Below are 27,174 nucleotides of genomic sequence, written 5' to 3' on the forward strand. Positions count from 1 at the left end.
CTCGTCAGAGGTAATCCAAGATGGCGGTCAGCCCGTACGTAAGTCGGGCGGAGTTGTGGCTGGCAAACTCAAGTTTTCGACCAACTTTCCACCTTCCAAATGACTTCCATCCCAGTGTTTTTCTCAAGTGGTTCCCAGGACACATGGCAAAGGGTCTGTCACTCAGCGCTGTTGAAATTATTTTCGATAACACTGAGGAAACAATCTCCATTATGACAACTCATTCATTGTTGATATATTTGTTACAGCTTTACGTATGATGCAACTCCGATTACAAAAATGCGACTGTGTTATAGAAGTTCATGATGCGAGAATATCCTTTTCAGTGCAAAAATTTGTATGATTAAAGTAAAGCGATTATATGCAAACTTGCTAGAACAACTCAACCCCCTCCCCCCACCCCGCAACACCCCCACCCCCTCCTTCAGCCCGCTTCTGGGTGGAGGAGATGACGTCCTGAAAACAAGGCTGACTTAAAGTACTATGTGTGATCACCTGTATGTAATGGAGTTTCCAAACAGTAATTTTTTGCACTTTTTAAGACCTGAGGTTACAATAAAGAACAATACAGTAATTGTCATCAAAGATGTACACTTACCAAAGTAAAGGACCAATAAATAAGCTGTAAAGCCTATTCGAGATGTATATATGTGCCGACCCATACTGATCTTTTGGAGGATGCATATTTACATGTATTAAACAGTCATGTTTACAGATCTTTCCCTCAAGGTACTGTTTGTGCTACCCAAATCCTTGTTCCTTAACTTCACTTAAATTCCCTTTTCTGGAAGAAATCCTAAGTTAAAAGAAAAATTACAAGGCCGACCACATGTCTTGGTGCTGAACAAGGCAGATCTCTTAGGAAATACGAAGAAGAAACAGGTACAATATTTTGAAATATTGGAGCCTCATGTTTTTTGTGTTTTATAGTAAGAAAGGAAATAGTGGATTTACTTACACCCTGGTAAAATTCACAAAGAGAACCTGCATATAGGATATTTTAATTGACTTTTATCCTAATTGCCTAATTCCCTGCTCTGCTAATTGGCTGGGACTTGTTTGATGATAATAATAATATGACCATGACTTTTATTATACACATGTTTTTATCTGAATTGAAGGATATCCTTACATGTCTGGAAGATGACGGTATCAGAGCAATGTTTACTGACAGTAAAGCACAGTATCATCATAGTATCAGAAAGGTAAAGCATGTCTAGGCAACTCTACTTCTTCACCTATCACAATGGGGAACTCCCTGTATGAATATCTAAGGGCGCAGATTTCATCACGCACATCCCATCAAATCGTTGCTTTTTCAGGTGAAATCATTGTATACCAAGAACTGTTTTGTGCGGTAATGTTACTAGTGAGGGAGCCCGCCCCCAGACCCCGCTAGGAGCTTGCACCTTTGGTGCTTGTTTAGGAAATCGGTCAGTATTTATCCTAGATCCACGCCTGGGAGGAGAGGTGCTAAAAGGGAGGAGGGGGGGGGGGGGAGGGGGACTTATTCTAAGAAATAGAGTGTGTATCATTGAAAAAGTAAGCAAAGAATTCTATTGTCTCAACAGATAATTCCCACGGCCCTAGAGGCTATAAAGGATGCAGAATATGAGGGAACATATATCAGACCAGTAAGTGTGATTCCATAATCTACTCTAAACTTTTTAAATCGTTATATCACCAAAGGTCTTTATGATCTTGTTTGATGAAGAATATAGAGCATTGTTAGGGATGGGTCACATGTGCTATGCAAATGCACTGGAAGCACAAGCACAAAAGATTCTAATTTATCATATTATTGAATGAAGATGATGTGAACTGCAAGATTACAAACTTAAATGAAAATATAATCATCGCAGCAGTAATTGCAATTTAAACAGTTTAATTGCAAATTAAACTGGAGAAAATATCAGTGCTTCAACAGGATGCACAGTAGTGCTCTACCCGCTGAGCTTCGAAGACCAATGCACTGGAAGTTGGCCAATTTGTCAAGTTTATTTACCCGCGTACATCATTTACTATTTGATATTAATTTATTAAACCTAAACAATTTTCTTTCAAGGAACCAGACAAGCCTTACAACATTCTAATCTGTGGTTTACCAAATACTGGAAAGTCTTCATTAGTCAATGCACTGAGAAGAAAATACATGAAGAAAGGTATGGGCAATGTTTTTACTGGAGAAGGGACTGCCATATTATGCTGTCATCCAAGCCACAAGAAGGTCTAGCCATTTGCAGAGCAAAGACAATACCTTCATCTCTCAGTTATATTAAGACACAAACTATTCCAGGGATCAAAAGAGAGTTTCAAGAATTGACATTACAGTTGAGAAAGAGAATAAAAACCCCATAATCATGGCAGGACAACCTTAACGGGTACAGCAGTAGACTGCAATTTGGGAGGTCGACAATTTAATTGTCGACCTCCCAAATTGCAGTCTACTGCTGTACCCGTTAAGGTTGTCCTGCCATGATTATGGGGTTTTTATTCTCTTTCTCAACTGTAATGTCAATTCTTGAAACTCTGGTTCTTTGATTTGTAATAATTTGTTGATGTAATTTCTGTAATCATTGGTCATGTTATAGTTTATGTATTTCAGGCAAAGCTACCAGAGTTGGAGCAGTTCCTGGGATAACCACATCTATTGAAAATAGAATCAAGGTAACTCTTTACTGATGTTACATTAATCCACACATGAACAGTTTATAAAATGGTCTTCGAATGTTCAAGCTTAATTCATATTTAATTTATGTGTTATATATTGCAGGTTTGTGATGAGCCAATGGCATACATGTATGATACGCCAGGTAGAAATTTCTTGGTTTACAACCATGTCGCAATTAAAGGCGGCCGTGTTGGTGGCCAATGCAATAAACGTTTATTATATAATTTACATGAAAATGAAGTTTAGTTCCCAGAGGAAAGAAACGCTTTTGTTTGGCTGCCATGACATAATGTGCAAAGCAGCAATAAACTGCAAACACTTGTAGAATGTACTGAAAAAACCAAGCTGGGACCTGCTACAGTTACACAGTTTTTGATTGCTATATTAACATGTATGTATGGCTTTTTTCATCTCCTTAAGGTATCATGGCTCCGTACATACCAACAGCAGAAGTGGGAATGAAATTGGCTTTAACCGGTACTGTTTTTATTACTGTTAAAGTGTCTGTGAAAAATTAGCAAGACACGTTTCTACATTGTTTCTAAGCTGAACTAAAGTGTTCTGTCAACCATAAAGCCTTTTACAAGGTGCATGCTTTCTTGGCTGCAATTAGATCATGTGGAAAATTAAACAGGTTGTTTTGTTATTGTGGAATGAACTTACATAAGTAGTTGACTCAATAAAAAAAAACTTAAGACATTGATTTTAAAGTGTCACATTACTTGTATTTCTTTTGCAGGATGTTTTAAAGACCATGTCGTGGGTGAAGATCTCATTGCTGACTATCTGTTATTCACTTTGAATAAACAGAAGTGTTTCAAGTGAGTTATAAATGAGAACTATTTAAACTATTTATTTCTATCCATTTTCAACTTCAACTAGTTGACATTAGATCTATGGATCCTTTGGATACTTTGTACTACAATGGTGGCATGACAGTTGGAATTCCATGTGTATTCATGTCATTAATTTTTTTTTAGTGAACATTGTACAAACCAGCATCTAAATTTGTACTATGATTGCTGCCAAATCAAAATAAGGGCCATTAGAAAGAGTTTCAATCAGTTTGAACCATCTTTTGTTACAGACAGTCTTCTTATCACTTTAGCTGACTTTCTAGTGGTATTAATATCTTAATATAATGGTAATAATGTTATATAGCATTGCTATAGTTATTAGCCAAGTAACCATAATGTTTTTATTTTAGATATGTTGATATGATTGGTCTCACAGACCCCAGTGATAGTATTGATTTTGTCATGAGGCAGCTTGCTGTGAAGCTCCAGGGACCAAGATCAGGTAATGGGGCCCTGTTAGGATAGAATTTCCACAAGTGACCTGGCCTTGAAACAGTGACATGAGACTACATGAAGTGATGACAAATAAAATAGATGGTTTAAATACCAACAGGGACATTGCCTACTCCTCAAAATGCAAAAAACCATATTTAAAATTCAGACTTCGGACATATGTACTCCCCTTGCTAGAAGGGCCTTGGTAATATCTTATTTTACAACCATCCTTTCTGTGGAAGTATGTGTTGGAAACTTAAAACATGTTAAATGAATGTAAAGTGGCAACTGGAATGTCGCATTTTGGGAAAAGTAAAACACTCATCCTATATATAATTTATATTGTTCCTTTTAGGTAGAACGCCAGATTATCTAAAAGCCCATGTTCATTTCATCTCAAGATTCAGAAGAGGACTCCTCGGTAGCACACTGCTAGATGAACTACCAGAGAGATGACACTCAGTCAAAAGAACTTTATCTGTTCGCAAAATAGAGAAAATGGGACAATTACAGCATAACTTTGGCATGAACAAGTATCTTTCAACATTCAAAGTTTTCAGGCCTTGACACTGCATTTGGAATATCTACAAAGCATCTGTCTGTTTTCAAGTTTTGTATATAAAAGAAATTTATGTAAATAAAATTGTTAGTAAAGAAGAAATTTTTACACTATATCCATACTTCTTTTTGTACAATGTGATGCAAGGTTTATCCCCCATCCCCACCCACAATGGAAAGCAAAACATAATTTTGAACTGCTCAGCCATTTGGTGTGACAAGCTTGTGATGTCATGTGAGAGTGTTTCTTTTCCATTGTTTCCTTGAGGTGCAATGTTGGCGTGTTTAGCATGTGATATGCCACATACAAACTATCAGTGTGGAAGAAGTCCAGCATTCTGAAACACCAGGTTATCAATTATTTTAGGGTGGTAAATTGAGCAAAACTTTTGTTCCCTTGGTTGACAGCCTGTGAACAGACATCTCTGCTCCTGATGTCTCCCATTTTGTTGTTAGAGAGACACCTGCATACAGCCCAAAGCTTTTTTCATTGTAGTGTGAGTCCATTGCTTTTGTGAACGGTTTCCTTGAGGAAGATTTTAACAGTATTTCACTGTAAAGTCAGGCAAATTATTTGGTTCCTCCCATTGTTAGCATGGCCAAACATTATGAAAAAACATACCCGATGGGTGAAATAGCGATAATAATTGCTTATCATCAGTATTTATCATCCAAATAGCGGATTATGTTAAGGGTTTGGCTGAATACCTGAATGCCAAGCAAGTGAATTCAACTTTATTGTGTATCATTTTCCCATGATTAATGTTTAAATATAACTGCTTCAAATAACTTTTTTATATCCTCACAATTTTTTATACAGCTGTGAGCCCCCACAAAAATATTCAAAATAAAGATAAGTGATTCATCATTTTAGAGAGGCTAATTTACATTTCAAGAGCCTACTTGTTTACCCTAAAGAAAATGATAACCACGCACTATATAATAGACACACATTTCTGTTTAGCACGGGTATGAAGTACAACAACTATTTTCCCTTCCAAGTTAATTTAGATTTCACCCGAATACGTGACTTCGAAAAAGCGTCCTTTGGTTTATATAATAAATAATATGGTAATCTATTCAGCTTCTCGTTTAGAAAGCTCAATCACCAAGGATTTTTACCGCAAAGTCAGAAATGTTTAATGATTCCGAGAAACCGCGACGCCCATCTCTTAAACACTTCTTATGTCATTTGATTCATGCCTTTAGATTATCAGCGCATTGACCTTGAAATTTAACGTTCTCCTGTAAGTTCCTCTTGACATGCTTCTTCACTGGATGGCTCTTCCTCGAAGGATGAGCTAGAACAAGCAGTCCCGTTGCTACGTGTTTCGCTTGATTCGTCTTCCTCCTGAATTTCCGATAAGGCCCTTCTTCTTTGTCGTTTTTGGCGAGCCATATTCAGTAGTTGAACTCGTTGCGCAAAGGAGAAGACGATTCGAGTAATTAGATGTTCAACATGCTCTTCAAATTCTTCGACACTTTTCTGGTTCTTCTTCGCCAACAACTTGCTCATCCATTTCCCACGCGTGGAGTTTTCTTTCACGTGGCTTTCAATCTTGAACAGAGTTTCCCTCAGGTCGCTGTAGAATTCCGCTTGGCGGATAAACTTAACATCTGCACCGTTCAGAACTTTGGTGATCCGTTGAACTATAGGTACAAATCGAAGAACATAAGCTTTGTTGTGTCTAGCGCTGGCGATCGCCCAGTGAATGTTGTCGACAATGGAGAAGATGGATCCCGGTGAAGCGAAGCAGCTTTCCGTTTCGTCTTCCATCCCAATCTGACTGGCGACTTGGTTCTTCATCTGTATTTAGTACTTGAGCTCTTAAAACGAGTTTTACACAGTCCCAGTTTTTATCCCAATTCCTTCTCCGCTAGCTAAAAATATAGCGCGAAGAACGATCAATTTCAGTCTTGTTTTCCTGAGTTAGCTTCCCTCGTCAAAAATTACTTGAAAGATTTCTCGCAGCACCAGAATTCCCCTGAAGCCACTACTGCCATCCAGGTCGTCCTCGCAATTACCATCGAAAAATTCGCTCATTTAGGAAGGTAAAATCGCTGTAGTTTAGGCTAAAACAGTGTTCAGAAGCCAACAAACGAACTCCTTCTCTCTCCACCGCAGCGAAGACAACTGTGAAACGGACAACTTTTCGCGCGTGCTTTTTGCCACGCAAAATTGATTAGAACTGATTTACATACTTTCCAGGGTAGGGTGGAGGAAAGCAGCTACGACTGGTGAATTTCTTGCTATGAGAAGGCAAACCGGCTCAGAGTGTTATTGAGTTTCGTTAAATTAAATATATACATTTTTTCAAAGTGAAGTACACAAAGCTGTGTAATGTCCCGCAAAAAAATTAAAGAGCTCAACGTAAGTTACTTGTTAACACCACCCTAGTGAGTCCCATGTCTGCACTTGCAAGCCTGATGACTGGATTAACTGGTTGGTTGCAGCTAAACAAACAAGGTGACAGTTTCGGGCGCTTAGTTACGAAAGTTTTATTTTTGGGCTATTGCACAATTTTTCTTTTAGGTGGTGAACCGAGTTGTTTTGATATACTTTTGACTGGTTACTATATTGTACCGAAAACTTCCGCTGCCATTTTAGAATTACGCAATACGAGGCCACACATATGTAACCTGGTGATTTTTCAATTGCTTAATTTCATTATGGCGGGTCTGGGTCGTGCTTTCGCTAAAAAAAAAGCCTACTCTGCAGGCTAGCCGGACCCATGTAAAGGAATCCAAGATTCTGGATACCACTCCGAGGATTCCTGATTCCAGGGCTGGATTTGTTATTTTTTGTCTCTGGAAGAGTACAATTCTTCGAGGAATTCCAGATTCCTTGAGCTTTATTCCGGACTCCAAAGCCCACGATTCCTCATTCCACGAGCAAGATTTCTTGGACTTCAGATTGAACAAGAATCAGAATTCCCTTACATGGGGCGACTAGTATTTTAAATGATTTGAAACTCTCATAATGAGCTTGGGCTGCCTGCTCTGCCTGTGCTGGTATCGGCCACTGCATCCATGAGTAACATCTGTAAACCTGACAAAGCCGAAATATTGTTATAAAAAACAGTATACGTTGTTTTAAATCAGCTTTGCAGTAGCCTTTGGACTTCTCGTTCTTGGTACTGCATGCAAATGCTTGCACGTTATATGAGAAATCACGGAAAGACCTACTTTCACTCTATATCTCATCCTTAAAGCGGCGAAAATTTCTCCGAAACTTGAAGTAAAATTTTATGTTTTCATCATACGGACCGGAAACAACTCGAAATAGGCGCAAGGCATGCTGGGAAGATGGCAATCTCCTCCTATCATGATCAAGGCTCCCCCTGGGGTTTCCCAATAAATAGCAATAATCGCAAGATAGCAAGCGCGCGGGGGACGATGGAAAGGGGGAAAAGGCGCCCCGCGCTCTCTTTTTCTTTCTCCCCAGCCCCCACCCGCCTAAAAGAGAAAAGTGTGAAACAAGACAGCTTACAAGTTCCGCGACTAAAAAGCTACTGCGCCCCGTGGTCTTTGATGTCCGCCCACAGTCTACAACAATACAATACAATACAATACAATAATTTATTTACCTCATCGTCTAAGAGCACAGGTGCTCCATAGTTTCGAATTCGTAATAACTAAAGCGATCACAGCTTCACCGAATTACTGGTTGGTCACATCAAATCATTTGGTAAGTACGTTGAAGTGATTTACTTGTCAGGGTCAAGATACTTCTAATGTTTGCTCACGACTTTTTTTATGGACCCCAGTATTTTTGGTTAAAACAATTGCCTCTCATCAGAGTAAAGATTTTCTTTGAGGAGAAAATTTCGCTTACATTTGGCGAGAACAAAGGAACACATGATCTCGTCTTCAAAAAGAAAAAAGGAAAAATAAATGAACAAAAGTGTAGGCAAAGTTAAAATGTACAAGAGACGCTTGGATCGCTGAAAAATTTAGGGAAGCAATTTTACAACCCTGAGAAATTTATTCAGTCTATGGTCTCCATTTAGTGAACCCTTTGGTGAGAACCATTATTCGAGCTACCCGGGTCAGAGCTGAAAACTAAGCAGTTAATGAAGCACACGTACAAAGTCTGTAATAAAATTTAGCTCCCGTCCAGTTAAGTTTTGCCTTCTCTCAGGAGCTGCTTTTTAGAGTCCTACAACGTCATGTGCGAAGTACGTTCTTGATTTTGAGACAATTTTGCAATGACCGACGCGTGACAAAAGCTTACGTCCTTTGTCGGGAGGAGGGCGGTGCGGCATGTCAAGGGCTACGTTTCACGAGAGGCTTCTTGTTCTATTTATCCCCGATAACCATATCAGGGTTCCCTAGAAAAAGGTTGCATCGGCTTTGATTTTGTATTTTGACTGCGAGCAGTCTCTTATTTCTCTTTACAAAGTTACTGTACTCGAAATAAACCCAAGCACGCAAGCAGCGAGCCGCGATAAATGAGGGCGTAACATCATGATAAGGTCATCCCAATCCCTTGTTGTAACATAACGTCGTGGTTTTGCATCGCGCTGGCTGAGATAAGAACTAGACGGATTTTAAGAGGAAAGGAGGACTGCAAGCAGTCTGTTAATTTTTTAAATAGTTACACTTGATCACCTGGTCAATCTATTGACAGTGGCCATGATCAGTACATTTGGTGGTCACAGTGTAAAAGGAAGGGGGCTCGTATGATATCGTCCCTTAATCAAAGAATTAAATTAGATTAAATTTACTGTCTTATTATGAAGATTTATGGTCATCAAATGTTAGCTATGTTGTTAACGGACCTTGAAAAAAGAGAAATTGTATTTTTCCAAAAACAGGGTTGGCCAGAGTGAAGGTTATCATTGAAAAATATACTAGGATTTAGCACAATGAAATGGTGGCGGTTAGTTGTCAGCAAGAGTGGCCATTAACTGGAAGTTTCAAGTAACAATACCAGTAAATGTTTCAAAAAAGGCCATTGTGGTAGCCAGAGCTTTGTGGTTATTGTGTTAACGTAGTGCGGCTGGTGTCGAGTTAATGGCTTTGTGTTCATGTTAATGTTAAAGTTAAAGGAGCTTCAATTGTAGTGATAACCTTGAGTTTTCCCTATGAGACATCGACATTTAACTTAACTTTAATAACTTGAAGACTGCTTGCAGTCCACCTTTTCTCTTAAAATCCGGCTAAATCCGTCTAGCTCTTATCCCAGTTTACGCCCTCGTTGATCGCGACATGAGTTACTCGTGGAGTTCCATAGGTTACTCGTGAAGTAACTTTGCAAAGAAAAATAAGTGACTGCTCGCAGTCTAAGCTTCAAATGAGCAAGGGTGTGTTTAATTTGTTACAATATGCCATTTAAATATTCTCGCTTTTCTTTACATGACGCGAGGAAATGATGTCAGCACAGTATTTCGCTGAACATTTCATGGCTGACGCCCGATTAACGACAATTCCTATCTATTCCTTTACAGTGCTACTAAAATGGTAAATTTGTATACCAACGCAATCTTTAAATCCTTAACTTAAGGAAGAAGAAACTGATAATTTTCCCCGATAGCACTGATAAAACTTCTTTGAGTTCTCCAGAATGAGGGAAGTCATCTGTAATATCGGAGGGACCTTACGATTCAACAACCGCGACGGAAACGAGAATGCGTTCTTTCAGTCTTTATAGCGATTATTCCTACCCACTTACTTTGTAAAATGTTGGCGAACCCTCCTGAAGTTGAATTCCAAGGGGCGATATCCAAGTTCAGAAAGAGAGATAAAATTTCGTCGTTGCTTGTTTACGTTCTCGGTAAAACGTGAAATTAGGCAATTTTTGAGGTCGTGCAAATATCGGCCAGGAAATTACAAAAAAGTGTGCTGCACGTGCAAAGTTACTGTTTTGCTCATTAAACCTATTGTTTTTTTTCCGTTCCCGTTGCCTTCGCGTCGTTGAATCGATTGGGAAATCTGGACTAAGATTTTAAAATCCTGATTTCGGATTTGAAATTGAACGCGAAATCCGAAAACGGATTTCAAGGCTGAAATATCTGTTTTTGGATTTCCTTTTTACCGTTCGATCGGTAAATACGAAAAAGGATTTGAAAAACTGTCCTTAAGAACAGCGGTCTTCACGCTCACGCATAATTCGGCAAAAAGAAGACCGCTGTTCATTAGGATAGTTTTGCAAATCCTTTTTCGCAAATCCATGAAATCCGGATTTGGATTTCGTAATTGAAATCCATCCCGAGGACGGATTTCTCCGCGGATCGAGGTGAAATCCATTTTTGGATTTCGCGTCTAAATCCGGATTTCCCAATCGAACGCAACCTTAAGAGAATGGTCTCATTCTCTTCTTTGAGTGTTTTGGTCCTACAATTTTGGACAAAACTGAAATGTCAATAAAATGGATGTTGCATGTCTAGTTAATTTCGGATCATTTCGTTAAAACACTGGCATCAATCAAAAATACCCTCCCCCCCCCCCCACCACTTCCCCCAAGAAGACAATTTAAAAATGTTGAACTCCGGCTGAATCATTTCTGCCTCCGGATGAATAACATTAACCAGGGTGGGGTGGGAAAGGGGTCACAGCGATACTAAATCCGCGGGATAGGCTTCCTGTAAATAAAAAAGTGCAAAATTCTTAACACGTTTTGTCCAAGATTGTAGCTTAAACCACTGATATTAAGTTTCTTATCGTCTCCCTTAAAGCACCAAAACGTAAGGCTCTTTATTCATTCCTTCTTGGAAAAATCATAAAACAGATGGTTTCTTCAATGAACATCGGCAGGTCACAAACGATAGCAATCCGTGGGGACGATATCGATGAAAATGGAATTTTACTGGTCCTTTTTGTTTTTGGCGGTGGCTGAAGGTAAGATAACCAACTTAAGCCAAAGCCTTAAAAACTCTAGCAAAGTTTTCCTTGACACCAGAAAGAATCAATATGCATCGACTAGCACTCACCACACAGAAACCGGTAGACTACGAGCAGTCTCTCCTCACTGCAAACCTAAAGAAAAAGAGAGGCTATTCGCCATCCGAGAAACCCTTGAATTCCCATAGTAAGAACCTACCGCATGCGCAGTCCGGCACAGCCATGCCGTTCACCCAGGCAGTTTACCCAAGTGCAGCGAGCAAAGACAGTCATGTACAGCTTGCGAAGAAGGCCTTGGGAACTAACATCTCCAGCGGAGTAGAAAAAGGAGTTAACACACATAAACGCACTAAGATGTGTATCATTTGATTAACAACCTATTAAATGAAATTAGGTGGCGTTTTGAAAGAGTTTTTTTAGTGCACTTTTTCAAGGCTTTTAACCATGATAATTACTAGTTATCGATACTCGTGTCACAGCGTTTTACAAACCATTCTATTTTTAGAACAATTTTGGCGCGAATTTGGAATATCTTTTAAGTCCCACAAAAACCTACAAAACAAATCAGACAGCAAAACCTACAAGACTCCTACAGACTTTGATGACGTTTTGGTCTCCTTACTCATAACATAAATGTAACGTTTCACAGCAACACGACACAAATGCGCCAAGAAGATTGACTTGGCTATCGTTCTGGACGCTTCTGCGAGCATCGGTGAAGAGAATTTCAAACTTGCCAAGGACTTAACCAGAACACTGTTGAGGCAATTTGAAATTTCCAAAGACGAGGTTTTAATATCGCTCGTGTCCTACTCTCAACACATTGACGTTGCTCCCAAATTTGATGATTACTATAACGAGACGCAATTGGAGAGGGCGTTGGACAGGCATTTCTACGAGTCATCTTCCACTAGCACGGGAAGAGCTTTAAAAATGGTCACCAATGATTTGTTTGGGGTTAAAGGAGGAGCGAGAATCGGACACCGTGGTAAGTAGGTTGGTTATAAAAACTACTGTAGTTAAGCAATGGATGGTATATAGTGGTATAGTCATGTATTCATAGTACCTGGTGCTATATTGAGTATGTAGTAATGAACCACTCCTTCTCGTGCCTGATATATTACTTCCAAGTGTTTGAATATCAGACGAAACACCTTATCTCGTGTTTGATATATTACTTCTTAACGTCTGGATATCAGGTGAAACATTCCATCCTGTGTTTGATACATTAGCTCTGGGTGTTTGGATATCAGATGAAACACTCTCTCGCGTGTTTGATGTATCAATTTAAGAATTTCCTTACTTTTCGTATTTCTGTCGTTTGAATCCGGCTTTCGCTCCTAGTCCTCTTATATTATTATTACCGAAGCCAGCTACAACCAGTTGCAAAAATGTTGACACACTCTCACGAAAAAACAACCTGTCTTGCTTCAAATCTCTGCTAGTCACAGGCCTAGGTCTGTGAGATAAAATAGTGACCCCCCCTCCTCCCCCCCATTCAAAGTTGTTCCTCGAAATTTTGAGCATGGTTTTGTATTGCTAGCAACTTTGAAAAGGGGTGGGGGGGGGGTCTCGAGCACACGATCATGGACAGGCCATTTAAGCCAAAATACGGTACAGTGTCTCAAGTACTTTTGCAACTGGTTGTAGTGGCTAGAATTAAAAAATTGACATTAAAGAAACATAAAAATTAAAACACTCTTCTTTATGATGTTATTTCCTTGAACAGATGTCAGGAAGGTGGTTGTTATCGTTACGGACGGATTTAGCACCACAGGAGTTGAATTTTTGAAGGACAAAGTGAGAATGATGAGAGATCAAGGAATTGAGGTTTTTGTCATTGGAATAACACGCCGGATAAACGAAGAGGAATTGTTAGCTTTATCTAGCGCACCAGTTAAAAATCATTTATTTAGGATAAATGATTCCCAAGATGTAAACAAAATTATTGAGTCAATCACAAACCAGCTGTGTAAATAACGAATCAGCAGATATTTGCTCCATGCAAGGGAATCCAGATTCTGAAATCGGCCGCGAAACCGGCATTCAAATATATAAAACTGTTCTAGTGAGGCCTTAAACTGCTGTTTAAAACTGGGTAAAATCTAAAATCCAAGCTTTCGCCGATCAACGGCATCATCAGGGATAAGAGAATATTCCGCGCGCGCTATATATACAGCTGTTTCGAGAAAGGTTGTCCCGGCAAAAATGTGCACGCGACGATCCCGAAAGGTAATATGGGATATGATCAATACACTGTTCCTGACTGTGTAGCTGTCAAAACTTCTTTTGTTGCTTTCCTTTAGCTCCCGCAAACACACGTCCACGGCCTCTTGTTCCATTCTATCAAATTTCTTTGAAGAACATCGAACTCAAAACCACCCACAATACCTTTCGGTATTGTCGCGTGCACTTTTTCCCACAACCTTTCTCGAAATAGCTGTATGCAAAGAAAGTGTAGGGTGAAATGTGTAAAAGATGTGACGCATGTATGAAAGCTATAGAAATAGACTGTGAATGGAATACAAAGCAATAGACAGAGGAACTCTAAAAGCGTTTAAGAATGGTCTCTAAAATATAATACTAAAATAGAAGGTCTGCGAATTCACTACATTCTTCCCGGGAATTGAGTGTAGGCTTGCACTTTTTTGTAAAATTTTCGCAAAATTTTTCTTTATGGAACCTGGAATCCGGCAAATTTTTGCCGTGGAATCCAGAATGCTGGAATTTAGAATCCGGAATCCCATTACCGATTGGTATCCGGAATCCAGTAGCTGGAATCCAGAATTTCCTTACATGGGTCGACAGGAGCCCATCAAATGGAGCCTCCATCTCCATTAGAAGCCCTTGGAGTCAACCCTTTCCCGCCCCTTCAGTGTAGCTCTGGCCCTGAGGAAGGCTAGTTATGTTAGCCGATATATTAGCCTCAAATAAATGAGCCCTTTGCCGTAATGTCAGCCTTGCATTCAGTTTTGTTTCAATGCCCGATATTAACTTATCGAGTCCGGAAAGCTATTTAGTTCAGTGTTCATGTTGTTACTCAAGTTTTAAATGTAGATGGTTTCATAACCTTAGCAATACAGTTCTAATGCTGGGAAACATGTTCGAGTTATAATGTTTAGAGCTTCTAGGACTGGTAAACTGCTTCCAATTTAAAATTTACAACGATAAAACCTTTCGATCAGGGTACTGTTCAATCGTCGGAAACTCTCTCCTAACTCTCTCAGGTCGAGACAAAAATCAAAATTCGACGCGCCCTCACGCTGGTGATTGAACATAGAAAACCGTCTTTGTTTTGATAAAAATTCCTTCCAAAACGACAGTTGCTATAATGAGGAACAGGGAGCAAGGAACGGAGAGCGCACGTTGAACGGGAGAATGAAAACTGGGAACAAAATTTTATTAAAACCCTAGCTCTATCAGTAACCAAGAGAGGATCATTCTCTCTTGCAGTAACTTTATTTCCAATTCTCTGTTTTGTCCCCATTTTTCATTTTCGCGTTCCCCGTTCTCCGTACCCTGTTTCGGTTACCGCTCCCCGTGTTGGTTAATCACTTCCAAAACGACGAAAGAAATATACAGATAGAAAGGTAAATCTAGCAATTTTATTGATTTGTGCGATGTCTCTTTTTTTTTACTACGACCACAATCCTTCAGGGTTTTGCTTTCTTGTGCAAATGAGGCCTTTTATTATTTAAACCTCGCTGGAATTACTAAATTCAAATGTGAAAGGAAAAAAAAAAGATTCTGGTTGTAGTAGAAAAAAAATAACGCCATCGTACAAATGGACTATTTTATAACGAGCTTTAGCTCACGGTAATCTCTAATCCCCGCTATCGCCGCTTCTTCGTGTCACAGTCTTATCCTTTCAATAAAACTGACATTCTCTCTTTCTTCCACTGAGGTTTGCTTTTTTCTGGATGGGTTTTTCAGTGTTTAAGGTACTTCTTTATTCAACCTTAAAATTCCACATACCAACCGCGTTTTTCAGGGAGGTTGACGTTAACTGAAATAAACAGTTTATTCTTTGCCCTTGAAGTGTCTCACTGAGAACCTACCCTATCTCTGACAACCGTCAATAGACCAAAGCGGCGTACCCCTCCCAGCTTATTAAACGAAAGACATAGAACTCGGGCTGGATCACTGAAACGCAAGACGGTTCCAAATCTCATTGTCATATGAACGCAGTTGAAATGACTGTTTTGGACATGCGGTGGAAATGCTGCAGGTTTAGCCTTTCACAGAGGCGTTATATTTATTGGGCTTTGCCAGGATGGTACTTCATTGAGCGGCGAGTGAAGTGGTTCTCGCCTTTGACAGAGGCTGTCTAAAACGTTCACAAAAATTTTTGGTATCGATCACGATACATTTGTCAATTAATCAGTACTTGTGGGCTCAATTAATAATTCACGATTGAAAATGTTTTGTGATCGCCCACAGTTTTTAGACAGAGGTAATACCAGCTTACTGAATAGAATATTCGCCGTAGGCAAGCAGGAAGTACAATTGTTGACTGCATGAGACTGGACAGCTCAGTCTCGCTCAGTAAAGAACTGACGATAGCAAATCACTGCTTTTTTTCTCACACTGAAGAACGCTCATAAACCCGAAACGTCTGTGTTTTTTGAAAACATTCGACACCTTTTGATATTTCTTTACCGAGTATCACCTTATCAGCTATCTCTGGATTTGATGAAGATACGGACTGAAGTGATCCGAGTGAAGATGAATTGTTGGTGGGTGTTGCCGTTATTAGTGGTGGCTGTTAATTTTGGAGCTGAAGGTAAGATAATGAGAGTAATGAGAACTTGTATTAAAAAAAAATTGAGGCCTGTAATCAAAGACCTATCTTATTCACACGGCTTTGTGGTCCATTGAGCCGGATACCTTCTCCACGGAGAGCTTGAAAAACCTCTCTCACTTTGGACGTAATAAAAACCAAACTGCGGTGATAAACATGAGGACATATAAACGCATTTCTGGAAAGAAAAAAGACTTCAACTTGACGTTTTGTTTGTTCCAAGTACATCGTCAGAAGTAATAAACCGTTAAAGATGATAAATGGCAGGAAAAATTGCATATAAAAGAAAAAGCATGCAAACTAAAAAAGACCAAGTTTTTCACTGCTGACATTTTTATTTATGGGAGGTCCTTAATTCCTAATCAGCAGCGCCTCCTTGCCGAAATTTCGAAATGGAGCCATTTCATGTTATGACCAGTTGATTAAGAAACCTGTAAGGCCGCGGGAATGTGTGAGGAGGGGCGACACCTGTAACGAGAGAACCTCCCTAATCAAAAAAGGAGATTTAAGAACACGTCTAGTAAAATACTTCTTAGCAAATCCTTTTGCTACTAAAATCTGAGACGCTGCAATGATGACATCAACAAAGTCGGTAGAAAAAAGTAAGATTTTGTCTAGGTTTCTTGAAGCCATGTTGGTTTAGGGTCGCCCTTGGTAAAAATGTGACATATGAGCTTTTAACGATTCTTGATGTTTAACACTGATATCTGATCGGTTAGAAGCCAGTTAGAATTAACTTCAACGCAAACTTGGCACAAACGTGCGTGAGAACACTTATAGTGCACCCTAAGCTTAAAGATTTTATTGTTGGAATAATTGGCCGTTTCCGATTTTTCTTCTAGAATTAAACATGGACGTTGAAAATTGTTCCCGGTCCCCGTGTTGGTTAATCCCTTCCAAAACGACGAAAGAAAACGTTGAGCGAAGTTTTTCACTTGAAAGGCTTCAAACTCGATAACAGACCTGTCATTTGTCAGCTGATTTGTCGGTGCCGTAAATAGTAAAGTGTCAGAAGTCGCCGAAAGAATACTTGCCACGGTGTTTTATTAATCTGAACAAGAAAGTGCCACCAGGCACGCAAGAGCTTGTATCGGTTATCACTTGAAACGCCTATATGCTAATCTCTTTTATATTTCTGTAAAAAATGCCCGTTAGTTAAGAAAATTCAAAGAAATATAGATACAGCGGCAAATACACTAAGTTCACGACCAAACATGCTTGTGCGAAGTGAATTCCGTTGTTCGAAAAACAAAAAGAAAAACGGACGTGGGTTCTTAGTGCCGTCAGTGTTATGATGTATTTTATATCGATATATAACTCCATTCTCGAAATACCTAAAATACTTTTTCTCAATTTTTTTTATTTCGATTAAAACTCACTACAATAAAAAGAAAAAAAAAAACAAATAATCTGCTTCTCTTTCTCTTAATGCTCTTCCTGTGCTCTTCTAACCATTGCATATAAGTTTCTATCTCAAAATAGGCCATTTCAGTGTCGTCCCAAGCCCCTCTCTCAAAACGAGTCTACTGCAAAGCCATTGAGAAGAAAGTGATTCTTATTCTCATGCAAATAAAACTCATTTTCACAAGAAAGCAGAGGGCAAAGAAAGGTTTTGTACTTAGCCTTGTTTTAAAAGTGAGAGGTTTTGGAACCCGGATATGCCTATAGATTTAATAGGTAGGTCTTTTTTTGTATCTGGAAATGATTCAATAGGCCATTTTCTAGTTCAAAAAACTCTCGCTTTGAAAACGAGGCCAATGCAAAAGCTGTCTTGTGATAGCTTCGCACTTAGTCTCGCTTTGAAACAAAGGCTTGAGCAACTCGGAATTGGCCTATTGGTAGAGTTTTGTTTTTAGTATTTTGGGGCCTATTGGTAGAGTACTGTATATGAAGCCCTCTGTAAACGGACGCATTGTTGGCCAAAAACTCGCAGTATTGTTGGATGTTACACGTTGCGTCCGTTTCCACACCCTTTTGCATGTTGTTAAGAGTTGTCAGTGCGCAAAGTTTGAAACCGTTCAAACTTTAAGCTACGTGCAAACGGACGGAACAACTCCCAACATTGTTGGGCAACAATGTTGGGAGTTGTTGCGTCCGTTTGCAAGTAGCTTTAAAAGACCTTTAACTCTCAGGGTAAGAGAACATTGGTTGTGGTAGAGATTGTGGTATCGATTATTTAATCTATGGGTATCGGTAGACATCAACCTTACTGCTCATGCTCGGAGCTAGCCTCCCACGCAGATGTTTAACGCAGATGTTAATGCAGATGTTCTTTTGGCTTGTCACGCAATCCTCGTGGAGAAGTAACGCGAAGTCAGCGTGAGAGGCGAGCTCGCAGGGAAAACAATTCTACTATAAACTGGAAAGAAAACTTAAGAAAGAGCTGGTGTTTTGATGTAATTCTTTGCATTTCAACAGGAAAACAAAAAATATGTGGGAAAAAGATCGACTTGGCAATTGTCTTGGATGCGTCTGCCAGCATTGGTGAAGAGAACTTCAAACTTGGAAAAGATTTTGCCAAGAGACTGATAAAGAGGTTTACGATTTCAAAAGACAAAGTTCAAGTGTCTGTTATCGCTTATTCTCAGTACATCAACATAGCGTCCAGGTTTAATGATAATAATGACGAGAAGTCACTGGATAATACTTTGGACAACATTTTCTACGAAGCATCTTCAAGCGGCACTGGTAAAACTCTGGAGGCCGTAAATTTCGAGGTGTTTACAGAGAAGAGTGGGGCAAGAAGTGGGAGGCCTGGTAAGAAAACTATTTTTCCCAGTTCCAAAAACTCCCACTTTCAAAACGAGGCTAAGTGCAAAAGCTTTGTTGTGTAAATGAGTTTTATTTGCATGAGATTTCATATCAATGGTTTCGCTCTTAGCCTCGCTTTGAAACAGAGGCTAGAGGCAACTAGAATGTGAAGCCTTTTCACATGACGTCACGTACACCATGTTGGTGTACCAAACTAAAACGGCGGTCACGGTTGTTTACAATGGTGAACAAACAGATTCCGGAAAATCTCGTTGGAAAGTCCCGGAAAATCCGGTTGGAAAGTAGCTGGATTATTATACGACATTCTGGGTAATTGCAGCGGAATTTTTTTTTTTTTGCGGACGGAATGTTCCAAACGGAAATTCGTATTCCATTTTTCATACCAGTTTCAGGCCTTCGCGGCTGTTTTTCGGTAAATGGAACTGACTTGTACAAACTGGTCTGTTCACAAAATTTAGAACTGGTAAATCTCGTCCCGGAATCGCGTTTACCGTTCGGTACATGTGAATCGCGTTTACAGTTCAGTGAAACTGGTATCAAATATCTCAACGAGCGGGGCGAGGGGATCTCATTTTTTTTTGCCCTTTTTGGGTTGCGAAATATTAAACAGCGTAACCCCGGCCCTATTTCTCCCGTTTCCCACCCTTTTAGAACTCTTACCTCTCACCTGACTTCCCTCCCCCGCCTCCCGTACCCCACCCTCCGCCTATTCTCCCCGGCTTCCGCTCCCCTGATCTCTCACATTCAACTGGGTCACGTTGCATTATTAGAGCTTAATCAGCGACGTTTTTGAGCGACGTTCCTCAACCGGAAATGAGCTATTTTCTATTTTAATATGCTCTGACGCTATCAAATTTGTATGGCTATGTGTCTTTACTCTTATAGAGACGATTTGACCAAACGTTTGTTCAAAATCACAGCTCAAGTGCGCAAAAAGTCCACTTCCGGTTGAAGTGCCTCTCTCAAAAACGTCGCTGCTTACACCCCGGGGGGGGGGGGGGGAACTCCGCATATGAAGGGGTTGGGAATGCTCGTCGTCTCGCTTAGGGGTATAAATGTCGGATTTTGGTCTCACTTAGGGTGTTCTAGGCAAAACGTCATCATATTTAGCTGGGAAGGTCTCGTTTAGGGTTGCACGCGAAAAAATATAAAAATATCTATATTGTCTGTGTTTTAACATGGTCTCTTTTAGGGGTCAAAAAAAGCTTGGGCCACGCCCAGATCGGTCTCCTTTAGGGGTTTAATTCAAAATTTCCGACGAGCATCCCCACCCCTTTCATATGCGGAGTCCCCCCCCAGGGGGGCTTAGACTCCCTAATATTTTTCCCACGTTATGATTTCAGGCGTTAAAAAAGTAACTGTAGTTGTCACCGATGGGTGGAGCGGCATTGGTACCGACATGGTAAAGGAGAAAGTAGGTCAAATGAAAAGAAGGGGAATTGAAATGTTTGCAGTGGGAATCACAAACAGCATGAAAGATGAAGAATTACAAGTTATTTCCAGTCGTCCTCTAAAACACCATTTTTTTAGGCTGACAGATTCTATGGCTGAAAATCAAATAATCGATTCAATTGTTACGCAAGTCTGTTAATAGTCACAAAAAAGCTTAAGGAATAGATATTTAAAGTTGTTCATTTGCAGTTCTCAAACTCATTAATAATTCATTAAGAAAATACAAAGGAAATTAATGTTTAATGAGTGTTTGGAAATCGGATGAAACACTGCTTAGTATTTGCATCCTTAATTTCTCCTTCAAAAATGATTTTGTTTGAGAAGAAATATCAAACATTCGACACAGTGTTTCATCACCAGATGAAACACCTCGAAGTTCGTCAAAAATACTCCGCTGCGCGTCGTATTTTCAACTCTCTTCTCGGTGTTTCATCTGGTGATGAAACACTGCATCTCATGTTTGATATATTACTTCAAAAACATGCGATGGCATAGTTTTATCATAAATGGTTGATAATGTAAGGTATTTTGCAGAGCAGTCTATTTCAAATAATAATGATAGCACTGACCTCCTGCTGTTGTGGCGTGGATTCGATTTAACGACAGGTCGTCGTATGAGAAATGAACACTTTCTTACACACTGGTTTGAACAGAGAAGCAGAATGTCATAACCAAGTAAAGTTAAGTGTAGTTGCGATAGAGATAAAAGATTAGAGAAGAGAAATAGATTTGAAAGGTGAAGAAAGGCGGAGAAAAACAGGGGGAAATATTAGTTTATTCTACTGCGTATGTGAAGAAGAGATTTACTGCCAGTTTCATTGTTTCTAATTTTGTTTCTGATAAACACACGCAGAAATGATTATCATAAAAGTCAGGCAGGCAGAATTTACAAGACATGTCTCTTATCTTTCGCTCACTTTGAAAGTGATTTATAAATTGCCTAAGGCCGTGTCCACACCGTAATGCGTTTTTTCGATCGATCGATTCGTGTTCACACTACTGTTTTGATCATCCGTTTCCGACTGTCCACACGAAAACTTTCGAAAACGGTTGTGTTGTAAGGTTAACTCTATGCGCATGCTTCAAACACACGCGCCTGCGACATTTTTGGTGCTTTTATGTGCTTTCGACCGTTCAAACTAATACGACGTGTATATGCACTTTGATCCACCGTCAAGAACGTTTTCAATTCGAATCGTTTTCGATGAAAACGCTCAACGTAGTGTGGAGGGAAGGCCTAAAGGCATCGAAATGTAGGTGTTTTTGAACAAAAACGCATTAGACAAGCGTGGTCGGGATCAAATTCTACATAGCAATGTTTTATTCTATTAACCTCTATAAAGAAAGAGAGACTTCTCTCTTGTCTTTATACACCTTTTTAATTGACGAATTGTTAATCGATTAATGAAACAACTGGAATAGTATTCCATGCATCAGATACTGAAACACCTTTGAAGCTGTCTTGCTATTTCAACTCGCTTCAAAGGGTTTAGAAATGGTTTCAAACATTAGTTCTCGTCGCCTTCATATTTGAGCACAAATATGGGATTGTAAATACAACTTTCGATCAACCTCTAGGTGTTTCGAAAGTGTTTGAAACACTACTTCTCGTGTTGCGTTCATATTTAAGCACAAACATCGGATTGTGAACACAAATTTCAATGTACTTTGGAGTTGCTTGAAATACTCACTCTCTTGTTCCCTTCACAGTGAGCAGGAACACAAGATTGAGCACGTCTATCAAATTTTACGTCGTATATACTTTACCCCCGACCTTTCTAATTTTTCTGTAACTAACAACTTAACAGGAAAATATAACTGTCTTGGAATTGGGTTGAAAACTCGCAGAAACGTATGGATTCTCATAAGACGCCTATTGTTTCTTCGGAAACCAGTTAAAGAGGCTTTTTCTGTTTCCAGGGCCACCGTCGTCTCCCACGCCTTTACGTTGTCCAATTGCCTTGACTACCTTACACTGCTCCTTCAGCATCTCGTGCATCTCATCAATTCTGTGTTTGAAACAAACAATAGAACCGTTTTAGAATAACACAGATACTTCCTCTGCTGGAGAAAACTTAGCACCTCATGTTCGGATTCCGGAAAATTTTTGCTTGTGGAATCCGAAATCTGGAAAATTTTACACGTTGAATCTGGAATCCTGGGCTTTAGAATTCGGAATACAGTACAAGGAATCCGGAATCCCACTAACGATTGGAATCCAGAATCCAAGTTCCACTGACAAAGACTGAAAACCATTACCTGGAATCCGAAATCCACGGTATGGAATCCAGAATCCAAGACTGTCTTGGATTCCATTACATGGGGCGATCCTGTATAAAGCGTTTTCAGTCGCGTTTCCAGCATCGACGCAAATTTATTGAAACAAAAGAACATTTTTACATAATAAGGTTAAACTCCCACAGGATCGATTTGGTACACCAACATGGCCGCCAATTCATTGTTTTAGAACCTAATATGGTGGACGTGAAGTCATGTGAAGACGCTATATAGAGCAATGGTTTAGACGATGCATGGGCCGGCATCGATGCAGGCTAGGGAACACTAGGCAGTGGTGGATTCAGGGAAGGGGCCCGGGGGCCCGTCCCCCCCCCCCGCTTTATTTTTAGACCAACCTGAGGCCCGAAGGGCCGAACAAATGTATTTTGGAGACCAGGCCCATTTTCATTAATGCAAAAGAGAAAATAATTCAGCTGTACTTTGAATCCTGCTCCAAGACTTTGTCAATAATCTGTGCTAACGCTGGAGGGACGCCATCATCGTCTCCCATGCTTTCTGCCTTGCCAAAACCAATGAATTTCTCGTAGATCTAAACAAAAAAACCAAACAAAAGAACAAACAAATTTATGATATATATCGGCATCAGAAAGCACACCATTACAAACATTTCATGTTTTTTCCTCTTTCCTGATTAATCGTTGTCTTTTGTTAACCACCGAGTACAGAAGTTTGCTAAGTTGATTTTTTTACCGTCCGTTTCGATTAGCATTTCGCTTTTTGCGGATGGGGGTGTGTTGAAGCAACGAGGGTAGCGAAAATTTCAAACGTAATTTTGTAATGGAGTTTTCTGACCTTTGTCTGTAGTTTGGAACTTCTGTTTGGGAATTCTTCGTGTTTATCGACCTGGACACGTCTCAAAATCCACTTAGGTAGCGATTCTTCAATCTCCAGCAACAGCTCAACCTTAAATAAAATAAGATGAAAGAGCTCAAGAAAAATAACACAACAATTTGTCGTCGTATGTTAACCTCCTCGACTGAAACGTCGCATTAGGAAATTTTACGCCGTAGTCTTGCAGTGGACGTCAAAGAAATGCACCAAATAGCAACAGCGTTTTGCTAGACCCAACTTTTTGTCAAAGTTTTTGTTACCGTCGATCGTTGACTTGGTTGCTTAACCTCTACATGGTCATTATAATAATAATGATAATCATCATCATCATCATCATCATCATCAACAGAATAATCAACATAGTATCATCATCATCATCACCGTCATCACCATCATAATCATCATCATCATCATCATCATCATCATCATCATCATCAACAGAATAATCAACATCATTATCATCATCATCAACACCGTCATCGTCATCGCTGTCAACATGATCGTCGTCGTTAACAGCATCATAACTCGATCATTAGCATATTCTTGGTTTGGAAACACGTGACAAGTTGGCGATGTTGGCGGTCAATACAATCAAAAATGGAGTTAAGTTTCTATCAGAGAGAAAACCCTTTTTTTATTGACCACCAAGAAGGCCGCCATGACGTCACAAACCAGTAAAATGTATAATTATACCTGCATGACGTAACGAGCCATTACTGACTTCTGCTGAATCTTGTCTATGTCCCCAACGGCCAAACCAATCTATTGATAACAACAAGAAAATAATGGATACTAGATTCCTACCGCCATATTCACCTAAACATTTTCCTCAAAAATAGGCCAGTTTCAAGATAAAAGAATGAGTAAGCAACAAATGAATACCTTGTACACATAGTATCATCCTGTCATGATTTTACAAACATGGGACATTTTCGATTTTCATCTATCCTTTCAACAGGACGTAACTTAAACTTGCGTTTCTTGTATTTGCAATTTTCTTAAAAAGTTCATTCCTCCACCGTCATTCCTTGAGTTATCTCCACAATATTTAAAGCACCAGAAGACCGTAAATACTTTGTTTCAAGGTAAATTTCTTCCCCAAGACTGATTCATGTCGAACCAAAGCAATTAATGTAAGAAGCTATAACGTGTTCACAGTGGCCCACGTCCGATATTTTAAAATTCTAACATGACTCCGAGGCTTTAGGGTCCAAATTGCAAATTTCTCACGACTCCATTGTCTCGCAATTCCCAGAAGAGACTTAAGTACAAAGAAAACTAAACCAAATATAGAAACGAGACCACAAAGCCTCCGAGTCATGTTAGAATTTTTAATATATCGAAAGTGGGCTATTCCACTGGGACCTTCACAATTTTTCACATAATGGAATGTAATCCCTTAGAGACTATATGTTCTTTTTTCCTTCGAAAACTTCCCCAAGTTATTTTACGGACATATCAAACAAAAAAGTCTTTATAAAGCACTCCCAATGTGATAAATACGCATTTTATAAATAGGCCTTTCACTAGGGAATGTCCGTTTTAAAAACTGTGGTTCCGCCTTCAAGTTGAACAAGTCCGATATGCCCGAGTTAAAGGGCCGATTACCTATACTTATGCAAATAAAACGAAAGGTTTTTTGGAACTGTCATCGTTTATTTCAGCTGCAAAAAGTAAGACCGCGAGCGGTCGTCTTTCTTTCCTCAGAGCAACGGGCGGCGAGCGAAAAAGTAAAATTATGTAAATTGATGATAAAAAGGAGGAGAGACAAGGGTACTTCCGCCCTTGTTCCTCACGGCTTAGCCTGGGACCAGCAGGACACCAGGTTGCGCAGTGGGGGAAAAGGGCGAAAAAATATCGGGGAGCGAAGACCGATTGGCGCCCCACCTCCTCCCCTCATCCACTACGGAGCCTAGTCCCAGGCTACTCGCGGCCTTCCCGCTCACCCGTCACGCGTGCTCTTGATGTATTTTGACTCAAAACAGAAATAGGAGACTGCTCGCAATCCAGCAAAAAATAATTTGATGACTGTATTATAAACAAGAAAATAGCATACCAACATGTTCATGAGGATAATGGGCATTGCCAGACAGAACAATACAAAGACTACATTGACAGCTTCTGAGTAATGCCGCTCCGATTTTTGTATAATAAAATCATTTTCATAATCCAGTTCACCCAAGGTCATTGCAAATGTCTTCAATAAAGCAAATTCAAATGTGTGGAATTCCTGTGAAAGAAAAAAAAAGGCGATTAGCATTATTAGTATGTACTAAATCAGTAGATAGCATTTTCGCGCGTTTTGATTGGCACAGAGAGGGAATCTTAGGGCGTTGGCCGGGAGATGTGAATTACACTTAAGTTATTTCTAGAGGTTGTAATTTAACGGAAGTTTATTTCCTGAGACGTCGTTTACAACGTCCTTAAAACCACGCGCGACATACCTCAAAGCAAACAATGCAGAATATTGTAATGGCGGCTGTTGAATAGTCCAGTTTCGAGTTCGCTATGACCGCTGAATTAAAGAAGTAAAGACGCATTTTTTACAGGCTTAATTAGCCTCCATCTGAAGTAATATATTCACAAATTCCAAGGAGAAAAAGACCTGTTCATTACTCTGTCTATTGTGTATATTCAAATTTCAAACACTTACTTGCCGGAATTTCTGAATATTTTACTTTATGTCGAGGCTAACCCTTTATAAATGTGCCGTTAATGTTTGTATTCAGCGGTATTTTTTAATTCGAAACTGGACTATTCTTTTGACAAGACTGAATAAAAGTTTGCGGACCACTCCGGAAAGCAACTTCCGATAAATTTCAAGCATTTATTCGGTCTAAACAGGGCGCTTCCCTCTCGGAACATCATATTGGTTAATAGCTGTTTTGGGAAGCAAGTCCTGTATATTTACATTATTAGAGACCTTTATATTCGAGGATTACGATTTGATTTAACGTACGTTTTTTCAGATATTGTAAAAAAATAAAAACATACCCAAGAGTGTACATTTTCACCACAAAATTTAGCCCTGTTATCTTTATTGGAGGAGGTTAAGCCCCCTCCCGACCGCAAAATGATAAAAATTCTTACATTTGATAACTTGTTTCCGCCACTACGACATTCTCGCTAACCCTTGTAGTAGAATGAGGGAGGCTACCACCAATTTTCCCGCCCAAATGACGCTGGATTACGCGCGCGCACTACTTAGTGTTAAGAAAATCTTGTACTCGTAGTCGTCCTCGTCTTTTCTTAAGCTCTCTAGGCACTGAGATCTACAATACAACATACCTGGTTATACATAAGCAGGAAAAAGGTCGTTCCAAATGCTACCACGAACAGAAAAAAGAGAAGCAAGACCTGAAATAAAAAGATATCATGGTATAACAAAGCGTTAAAACCGACCGCGAATAAGTTTTTTTCACATTACATTGTTTTCTTTCATGGACATAAATACCTGGAAAAGCGTCCGAAACATTGTCAGCAGCATTATCACGTATTTTCCGTAGTACGAAAGTCTGAAAAGAAAAGAAAGAAATGGTACAAAACAGCCACAAGAACAACAAACAAGCAAACAAACAAAAAACAAAACAAACAAAATTGTACTTGTAATTTAATTTGTATTTATTTGTTTGTTTACCCACAAAGTACTTAGGAGG

At 39.5% G+C, this 27,174-nt stretch overlaps 5 protein-coding genes across 5 annotated transcripts in view; 3 read left to right on the forward strand and 2 right to left on the reverse strand.

The window, feature by feature from the left end:
• Window positions 1–12: 12 nt before the first annotated feature.
• Window positions 13–5,083, forward strand: LOC140954086 (mitochondrial ribosome-associated GTPase 1-like). Its single transcript, XM_073403488.1, has 12 exons — window positions 13–153; window positions 249–312; window positions 774–882; window positions 1,122–1,205; window positions 1,572–1,634; window positions 2,066–2,162; window positions 2,606–2,667; window positions 2,774–2,813; window positions 3,092–3,148; window positions 3,411–3,492; window positions 3,879–3,970; window positions 4,319–5,083. The coding sequence occupies exons 1-12, from the start codon at window positions 21–23 to the stop codon at window positions 4,417–4,419; spliced, it is 984 nt and encodes a 327-aa protein (XP_073259589.1). The 5' UTR covers window positions 13–20; the 3' UTR covers window positions 4,420–5,083.
• Window positions 5,084–5,234: 151 nt separating this feature from the next.
• Window positions 5,235–6,675, reverse strand: LOC140954085 (uncharacterized). Its single transcript, XM_073403487.1, has one exon. The coding sequence runs from the start codon at window positions 6,326–6,328 to the stop codon at window positions 5,756–5,758; it is 573 nt and encodes a 190-aa protein (XP_073259588.1). The 5' UTR covers window positions 6,329–6,675; the 3' UTR covers window positions 5,235–5,755.
• A 4,758-nt stretch (window positions 6,676–11,433) lies between these two features.
• LOC140921847 (cartilage matrix protein-like) lies at window positions 11,434–13,344 on the forward strand. The gene is made up of 3 exons (XM_073371846.1): window positions 11,434–11,722; window positions 12,005–12,352; window positions 13,094–13,344. Exons 1-3 carry the CDS (start codon window positions 11,434–11,436, stop codon window positions 13,342–13,344), a joined length of 888 nt encoding a protein of 295 aa, XP_073227947.1.
• Window positions 13,345–16,030: 2,686 nt separating this feature from the next.
• On the forward strand, window positions 16,031–20,581 carry LOC140922061 (cartilage matrix protein-like). The gene is made up of 3 exons (XM_073372089.1): window positions 16,031–16,147; window positions 18,584–18,922; window positions 20,281–20,581. The coding sequence occupies exons 1-3, from the start codon at window positions 16,057–16,059 to the stop codon at window positions 20,526–20,528; spliced, it is 678 nt and encodes a 225-aa protein (XP_073228190.1). The 5' UTR covers window positions 16,031–16,056; the 3' UTR covers window positions 20,529–20,581.
• Window positions 20,582–21,687: 1,106 nt separating this feature from the next.
• Window positions 21,688–27,174, reverse strand: part of LOC140953938 (transient receptor potential cation channel subfamily A member 1-like) — a 28,754-nt gene continuing 23,267 nt past the window's right edge. Inside the window, exons 24-30 of the mRNA XM_073403318.1 lie at window positions 26,973–27,033; window positions 26,807–26,875; window positions 25,575–25,748; window positions 24,212–24,280; window positions 23,480–23,590; window positions 23,107–23,216; window positions 21,688–22,398 (exon numbers count right to left, since the gene is read on the reverse strand). Of these exons, the coding sequence (XP_073259419.1) occupies window positions 22,263–22,398; window positions 23,107–23,216; window positions 23,480–23,590; window positions 24,212–24,280; window positions 25,575–25,748; window positions 26,807–26,875; window positions 26,973–27,033 (730 nt within the window). The 3' untranslated portion in view covers window positions 21,688–22,262. The remainder of the gene's footprint in view (window positions 22,399–23,106; window positions 23,217–23,479; window positions 23,591–24,211; window positions 24,281–25,574; window positions 25,749–26,806; window positions 26,876–26,972; window positions 27,034–27,174) is intronic.

The sequence above is a fragment of the Porites lutea genome, chromosome 12 (genome assembly GCF_958299795.1).
Source record: "Porites lutea chromosome 12, jaPorLute2.1, whole genome shotgun sequence".
NCBI classification, from domain to species: domain Eukaryota; kingdom Metazoa; phylum Cnidaria; class Anthozoa; order Scleractinia; family Poritidae; genus Porites; species Porites lutea.

What these genes read in the sequence shown, in the direction of transcription:
- LOC140954086 (XM_073403488.1), top strand. Translation starts at nt 21, where the DNA reads ATGGCGGTCAGCCCGTACGTAAGTCGGGCGGAGTTGTGGCTGGCAAAC. An exon ending in ATAGAAGTTCATGATGCGAG is followed by an intron (nt 313 to 773) that starts AATATCCTTTTC and finishes TAACTTCACTTA; the next exon opens with AATTCCCTTTTCTGGAAGAA. An exon ending in GCTCCAGGGACCAAGATCAG is followed by an intron (nt 3,971 to 4,318) that starts GTAATGGGGCCC and finishes TGTTCCTTTTAG; the next exon opens with GTAGAACGCCAGATTATCTA.
- LOC140954085 (XM_073403487.1), bottom strand. Translation starts at nt 6,328, where the DNA reads ATGAAGAACCAAGTCGCCAGTCAGATTGGGATGGAAGACGAAACGGAA.
- LOC140921847 (XM_073371846.1), top strand. Translation starts at nt 11,434, where the DNA reads ATGCATCGACTAGCACTCACCACACAGAAACCGGTAGACTACGAGCAG. An exon ending in ACATAAACGCACTAAGATGT is followed by an intron (nt 11,723 to 12,004) that starts GTATCATTTGAT and finishes CATAAATGTAAC; the next exon opens with GTTTCACAGCAACACGACAC. An exon ending in AGCGAGAATCGGACACCGTG is followed by an intron (nt 12,353 to 13,093) that starts GTAAGTAGGTTG and finishes TTCCTTGAACAG; the next exon opens with ATGTCAGGAAGGTGGTTGTT.
- LOC140922061 (XM_073372089.1), top strand. Translation starts at nt 16,057, where the DNA reads ATGAAGATACGGACTGAAGTGATCCGAGTGAAGATGAATTGTTGGTGG. An exon ending in TGTTAATTTTGGAGCTGAAG is followed by an intron (nt 16,148 to 18,583) that starts GTAAGATAATGA and finishes GCATTTCAACAG; the next exon opens with GAAAACAAAAAATATGTGGG. An exon ending in GGCAAGAAGTGGGAGGCCTG is followed by an intron (nt 18,923 to 20,280) that starts GTAAGAAAACTA and finishes TTATGATTTCAG; the next exon opens with GCGTTAAAAAAGTAACTGTA.